General features: G+C 40.2%; 1 protein-coding gene across 1 annotated transcript; it reads right to left on the bottom strand.

The window, feature by feature from the left end:
* Positions 1-4,644: 4,644 nt before the first annotated feature.
* On the bottom strand, positions 4,645-6,863 carry LOC132644182 (uncharacterized). Its single transcript, XM_060360759.1, has 2 exons — positions 6,672-6,863; positions 4,645-5,427 (listed from the first exon to the last, which is right to left on the bottom strand). Exons 1-2 carry the CDS (start codon positions 6,861-6,863, stop codon positions 4,645-4,647), a joined length of 975 nt encoding a protein of 324 aa, XP_060216742.1.
* Positions 6,864-7,489: the final 626 nt, after the last annotated feature.

Here is a 7,489-nt window from a genome sequence, read left to right as displayed (position 1 = left end):
ACATGAGCGTCTCTTAAAGGGAAGGGTGAAGCTAGTAAAACTTACTTGGAGCTTGAAGATGAGATCAAAAAGGCAAAACTAGGTCTCACTATTGAAGTCAAGAGAAGCAAGCAATTGAAGGAAGACTTGAAAAGAATTAAGCTTGATCTTGATAAAACTCTCAAGTGGACCTGGTCCTCTGATGTAATTACCTCTATGTACAAGAGTAAAGGAAGATCCAGAGAAGGGATTGGTTTCAAGAAGACACCTTACAATCCCCATAGCAAGTATGTCTCCACCATTGAAAACTAGCTTTGCACTCATTACGGGAAAGCAGGTCACTAGAAGGAGTCTTGCAAAGAAAGAATTGAATCTTTTTAGAGAAACAGAGACTTCATCAAAAGGAAAGCAAGTTTGGGCACAAAAGAAACTGGTTCTCAAAAGAAAGGGCCTCAGAAGAAGAAAGAGAATGTGCTGCCTGTTTGGGCGAAGAGGAACTTAATCCATCCCTTTTATAACTATAAGGGACCCAAGATGGTTTGGGTTCCTAAATCCAAACACAGAAATCATGTGCAAGTTGAGAAGAGAGAAAACGAAGATCGATGGGACAGAAGATGATGTATTCACACATGGAAGGTGTAGGACAGCATATGAACAAAGTACAGAACTGCTACTCAGCACGATCAAAACTATCCGGAGACCCGATCTCTCTGTGACTCAGGTTAGTAGTTCTTTTAGTACCTTCATATGTTCTTAACTATTTAAGTGCCAAGTCGGTCAAGTGTCTTCTAATTCAAATTTCAAACCTTAAGTCTTCTAATCGACTCTTCACTTCTGACTCAGTTTGTCTCGTCTCTCACACCTGTCCTAAAATGTCATCTCGGACACCTTAAATGCATCTCTCTTATCTTTCTCTTTCTTCACTTACCAAAAATGCCAGACCGTCAAACTTATTATTCTCTCTCATATCCTATAAAAGACCATCTGAACCACCTCCTACCTCGTCACTCTTACCAAGTACAAATATCTCAAAACTCTCCTTCAAGCCCAATTAAAATGAACTCCCAATCATTATCCTCAGAGCACTCAATCTCCTCTAACCAAAGTATATCTACATCTCTATCTGGTATCTTTAAACTAAGAGGGCCCTTGAATCTTGAGGAAAGTGATACAGATATATACCTGATATTGTCAAATTTCTCTTCAAAAGAATCGTAAATCTTAACATGAAAAAAATTTGTAGATGTCGTACCCGTCTCTCAACTTGAGAAGAGGTGTTCCATCTGTGCTGAAGCACCTGATGCCCCAAAAGAAAACTAAGGAGAAAATGTTGACTCTGATGGTGATATCATAATTCGTTCAGTGTGCAATCAAATCTCTGGGGTATGAAGGAAAACAAGAAAAGGAAATCAAATAGAATTATAGGAGGAAAGGAGCAGATAGGAGGAGGAAAAAATGATATTCAATCTGCCTCGCAAAAGAAACGAATGACAAGTGTCGTTGAGAGACATGAAATTGAACTGAGAAAGGAACATCTCCATATACAGAAGATTCTCTTTAGGATGATGATTGATGTAAACCTGGAAGAGGAGACTAGGATGAAAGAACTGCAGGAGATGGTGGAATTTCAAAAGTGGACTCATCTTATTACTCCACAGGCTCCTTGTGTGTATGAATCTAAAGTAGAGGAACTGTATACAAATCTACTTCATCTTGATGACAGTGCTCTAGCCCTAATAGTGAATGTGACAGACTTTGTGTTGACTGAAGCAGTACTAGCCGAAATCTTAAGAGTACCAACCGAAGGGCTGGGGGAGGTGACTAGAAGGGCTTCTACTTCCTTCAAAAATGTGATTCTTGTGAAAGACAGGTCAGTCCATCCAGGAAAGCTCCTCAAAAAGGATCTTAAGCCCTTGTCAATCGGTTTTTGAGTTTTTGGATAAGGTGCTCATACCAAGAAGTGGAAGGGATGGCAGTGTCACTTCAGAACATATAGTACTCATGGAATATTTGTCAACTCTTGAACTGATCAATCTACCAGCCATCATGATCAATGCAATGAGCACTAGAGAAAATGATCCCGGTCTTCCTTATGGCTTTTTCCTGACAAAGGTCCTTGGACATTTTAATGTGAAGACTAGCACAGCCACCTTGGAAACAGAAGAGAATGTGATCTCCATGTCTACTTTGAAAGATTGTGAGTGTGCGCCTAAAAGAGCAGGCTCCATCATCTATGTTCTCACCAAAGCCTTGAAAGTAGCACATGCAAAAATTAAGCAGATGAAAGGTGAGAATGCCTTTTTGAGGGATCAGTTGAAGATCAAAGTGGAAGATCTCAGGAACCAAATGCTCCAAGATTAGGGCGCATATATTGAGAAAATGGATAATTTTCTTCACGCCTTGGATCACCCCCAGTAATCACCTCCTAGCATTTTCCTCCAGTCTTTGCTCCCTTCCCTTGTCCTCTCTTGGCTAATGTCTTAAAACCCATGTTCTCTACCTTTCTTGTCTAACTGGCACATTAGTAGTTTACTTTGAATAATGCTTGTACTGTTTGAACTACTTCCTATTCTTAGGCTTTTACATAATTGTTTTGCCCTATAACTTACTTGCTCGTGTTGAAACTTCTTGTAATATTCTCTGCTTGTACCTCTTACTAGCTGCACTATGGTTTCTTTTCTGATGATGCCAAAAAGGGAAGAATATGATGAATATTGTGCATATATAGTGAAAATGTGGCGATGGGATCACTGTGTTGTGAGAAACAATATAGTGGATATACTAGAAGACATGCTGCTGAACTAAGGGGGAAGATATGCTGTAGAAATGTGTTGTGCTGTTGCTAACATATTGCAGGTGCTTTAAAATAATGGTCTGCTTCGCAGGGGAAACAAGTGGGAAGCTGGTTTTCAGGAGGAACATCGTCTACGAGATTGTCATCATCAAAAAGGGGGAAATTGATAAGTCCAAGTGCATTTGTGTTTTGATGATTGTCAAACTATTTCAAAACCAGATAGAGACCTGGTTTGCAACCTGCTCTCTGTGCACCTTGTACCGTCACTAGGGAACAACTGTAAAGCCGAGCCACTTGTTGTACACAAGTACAGTTGTAAGTTGGCCCATGCTTTAGGTCAAAGTGAATGAGTGGTCTCTATCCATCCCATATGCTCCCACTATATATACAACATAATGGCAACATATTGAGCAAACTTGAAAAACCTAATCCAAATTGTGCAAAACATGTAGACACAAGTTTCTCAAGTGCTCTTAAGAACAAAGCCATCTACAGGCTGAATAATATGATCCAAACACAAGATATTATCTATGTTCTTTAGGTTGTTGTAAGTCTTTGTTTACTTGTGCTTAAACTGTAAACCTACTCTTCACAAAAAGGAAGCGGTTTGTAGGTGTTCTAAATTCTCAAGGTTGCTTCCAGAAGCTCTTGAATGGTACACTAGGCTAGACTTAGTTTAGTTGTATTAGTGTGTCGCCACAGTTAGTCACAGGTTGAATTCTCAAAGGGTGCCTTTTAGTGGTACATTAGGCTAGAGTGAGTCTAGGTGTATTAGTTTCCTTAGCTAGAGGTAGTCAAGTCGAGGTGCTTACATTCAACGTAGTATAAGGGTAAAAGGACTATAGGAGTTAGTTCCTAGGTTGCATAAGCGTTATTGTAAGGGTGAAAGATTATGGGAGTTAATTCCTAACTTACGATAGAATTGTAACCAGAAGTTGCTCATGTAGTGGAATTGAAATCCTACTAGTGTAGGTCGTGATTTTAATCCCTTGAACAAGGAGTTTTCCACGGTAAAATCTTGTCTTTTGTACTAACTGCATCGCCTAAGGGAACTGGTACTCAACCAGGTCTCTTCATATTGTGTTTGGTGGACGCATAGCCAGCATCAAAGGCCCTCCCCGCAAGCCAATCAAGAATTTGGTACATGAAAGGCATTGGGAAGTGATCCTTCTTGGTCCAACGATTTAGCTTTCGGTGATCCATGCAAACCGTCCAACCGGTAACCGTGCGTGTTGGGATCAATTCTTTTTTCTCATTATGAACCACGGGTATTCCTCTTTTTTTAGGCACACATTGGACTGAACTTACCAATGGACTATCGAGATGGGATACACCACTCCTCATCTAACCACTTGATGATTTCTTTCTTAACCACTTCTTGCATAGGAGGATTTAATCTTCTTTGATGCTCAACATTCGGCAAACATTCCTCATCAAGTTGAATTTTATGGGTGCAAATATCAGGAGGAATCCCTTGAATGTCCGTAATAGACCACCAATTGCATTATTAAATCTCCTCAATATCAATAATAATTTCTCAATTTGTTCTTCGGTTAACCGAGCAGAAACAATAATGGGCAAGGTGTTGTTGGGGCCATGAAACTCATACCTCAAATGTGAAGGGAGAGGTTTGAGTTCCAAAGTGGGTGGTTCAATGATGGATGGCTTTGCGGGAGGAGTTTTTCGGTTTTTCAAATCAAGATCAAGCTACTTGGGATTGCAGCTGTAAGGCCCCAAACCCACTAAGGCAATTACCATCTCCTCGAAATCTTCATAATTATCCCCATCATAATACATCAACACTTCCGCTAAGACCTCACCAACATATTCTTACTCAATGGTCGTTTCTACCACTTCATCAATAGTGTCGATCACCGACACGCGCTCATATCCGCCGGTTGCTTCATTGATTTATAAATATGGAATGTGATTTGCTTATTATTCATCCGTAATTTGAAGTCACCCCTTTTAACATCAATAAGAGCTCGACCAGTGGCTAGGAATGGTCTCCCCAAGATAATGGGGACCTCAAAGTCAACCACACAATCCAATATAACAAAGTCGGCCAGAAATATGAAACGGTCCACCATAACAAGCACATCAACGAGAATTCCAACCTGCCTCTTCACGGTTCGATCCGCCATTAGTAACCTCAATGTTGTGGGTCGGGAAGTGCCCAAGCCTAACTTATTGAATATTGCAAGCGGCATCAAATTGATACTTGCACCAAGGTCACACAAAGCTTTGGAAAATTTATATGCCCCAATGGTACATGAAATAGTAAAAGCTCTGGGGTCCTTCTTCTTTTGAACTAAAGCCTTTGTAACGATGGAGCTACAATGATGGTAACATCTCGCGTTAGTTTGCCTCCTCTTTGTGACAAGATCTTTTATAAACTTAGCATACCCCGACATTTTTTCAAGGGCTTCCAACAATGGGATGTTGATAGAGAGTTGTTTCAATTTTTCAATGAACTTTATAAATTTGCCATCATCCGCCTTCTTTGCTAGCCTTTGAAGAAATGGGGGAGAAGGCTTCAGAACATGTGGTAAAGCCCTTGGTACCTCTTTAACCACTTCCTTGCTTTTTGAAGCTTCATTATTTTCCGGCACTTCTTCAATAACAATAGGTTTTTCAACACTTGCCCGCTTCTTCTTTGTAGTAACTTATTCTTCAATAACACTGGGCTCTTCAACAATTTCTTTATTATCAACAACCAAATTATTTTGCATCAACTTATCTTCCCTAATTGTCTTTCCACTCCTAGTAGTGATTGCATGGCATTTATGATTGTCATCATTCTTTGGATTTGCAACTGTACCACTAGGGAGTGTACCTTTTTACTTTTGATTGAGGGTAGCCGAGATTTGGCTAAGTTTTGATTCTAATCGCTTGATGGAAGTTGAGTGAGAACTTACAACTTTCCACATGCTTTTCATTTCATCTCTTGTTTCCTTGCAAAAAGAATCAGTTTACTCAACCTTTTTCAACACTCTAGATATCATGTCCTCCATCTTAGAACTAGTAGGGTCGCTAGTGGATGGTTGGCTTGAAATTAGTTGATTCCCCTTGGGTGGACATAAGGATTTGAGCTCCGGTGGTTGTTGTAACCACCTTGATTGTTGTCCCGCCATTGTGAATTTCCTTGCTCTTTGTTCCAACCTTGATTCCCTTAACCTTGCTGCCAAGGTCCTTGATTGGAACCTTGGTAGTTAGGCCGGGAACCCCCCATTTGATTGTTTACAAAATTGGCCTCCTCATCATACACTTGGAAGCATTGTTCATCTTAAGGGCCCCCTTCACAAGACCCTGCCGCATTAACCCGCTTCGTGCTTCTACCCAACATATGCTTCATGAGAAGCTCCATCTTAACTCTCTTCCTCCTTCTTGATTGTCTCCCGAGAAAATACTATTTTGGAAGGACATCCCCCAACTACTTCCGCCTCTCTAGTATGCCAAGCTTCATTGGTCTATATTAATTTTTCTAGGATTGCACTCATAACATCATGAAAATTATCCATCACGGACCCACCTGCAATATTATTGGCCACCGACTTGTTGACCGAATCAAGTGACCTATAAAATGTTTGGAGAAGAACGCTATCGGGAAACCCATGCTTTGGACAACTTTTGACTTTCTTTTTAAATCAAGTCCAAGCCTCATGTAGAGCCTCATTCGGAAGTTGACGAAAGTTGTTGATTTTGTCACGGCGTTGCAACATCCGGGATGGAGGGAAAACCTTTTGAGGAAAGATTGATTCAATTCTGGCGAAGTAGTGATAGACCCCGCCGGAAGATTATCCAATCATGCGGTGGCTTCCCTCGTGAGAGAGAATGGGAAAAGCCTCAACTTGACCATCTCGCTTGAGACTTTCGGATGCACGTTGGTGGTACACACCCCAATAAAGTTCATAAGGTACCTATTCTGGTCATCAGAGTGTAGACCTCCGAATAGGCCGTTAGTGTTGAGCAGGTGCAACATGGTGTTATTGACATGGAAACTCGTGTTCCCTTGAACCAGGGGTGGGCAGATAGCTGCTACATATCCAGTCTCCTCCATCATGCCATCATCGGATTCGGTATCCGTCATTTCACCGGAATCAACAACAAAAAGTAGGAAGAGAAATAAAGACTAAAAGTAGAGTTTTACACTAATTGGTAAATTTCTAGACCGTGTTCCCTGGCAACGACACCAAAATTTGATACGCCCAAATTACACCTTTGAACAGGTATAAAACGATCGTTGGCCAAATATAGAACCCAACGAGATTAGGATCGAATCCCACAGAGAATACAATAAATACATGTACTTACTAAGTGTAACACTCGACTATTAGTCTATATTTCTAGGGAAGGGGGTGTAATAAGGTTGTATTTGAAGATTGTTAACTAATTTCTAGAGATTTGTTATTGTAAAATATAATCTATTGGTAAAGGGACTAAGGTTATGTTTCCAAAGGAAAGTAATGCAAGTGGGTATCAATTCAACTAATTTAAATAGTTAGATGTAGTAAACAATGAGTTGCTTAATTCTTACCCAAAGTCTTTCAACCAAATTAATAAATCTCATTACTAAGTTTTTCCAAGCCTTAGAATGTTGCAAATATGAATACCCATTTTTAGTCTCAAGTAGCTTTCATATTCCTAGCTCAAGCTATTAGATTGGGTTTAAAGCCTTAAATTCTTGTTAATTAATCTTTTCCAACCTCAATTCTC

This window comes from Lycium barbarum, chromosome 6, assembly GCF_019175385.1.
Source record: "Lycium barbarum isolate Lr01 chromosome 6, ASM1917538v2, whole genome shotgun sequence".
In the NCBI taxonomy this organism is placed as follows: domain Eukaryota; kingdom Viridiplantae; phylum Streptophyta; class Magnoliopsida; order Solanales; family Solanaceae; genus Lycium; species Lycium barbarum.
Note: the sequence above shows the minus strand (reverse complement) of the source record. Positions and strands in the feature narration are given on the sequence as shown.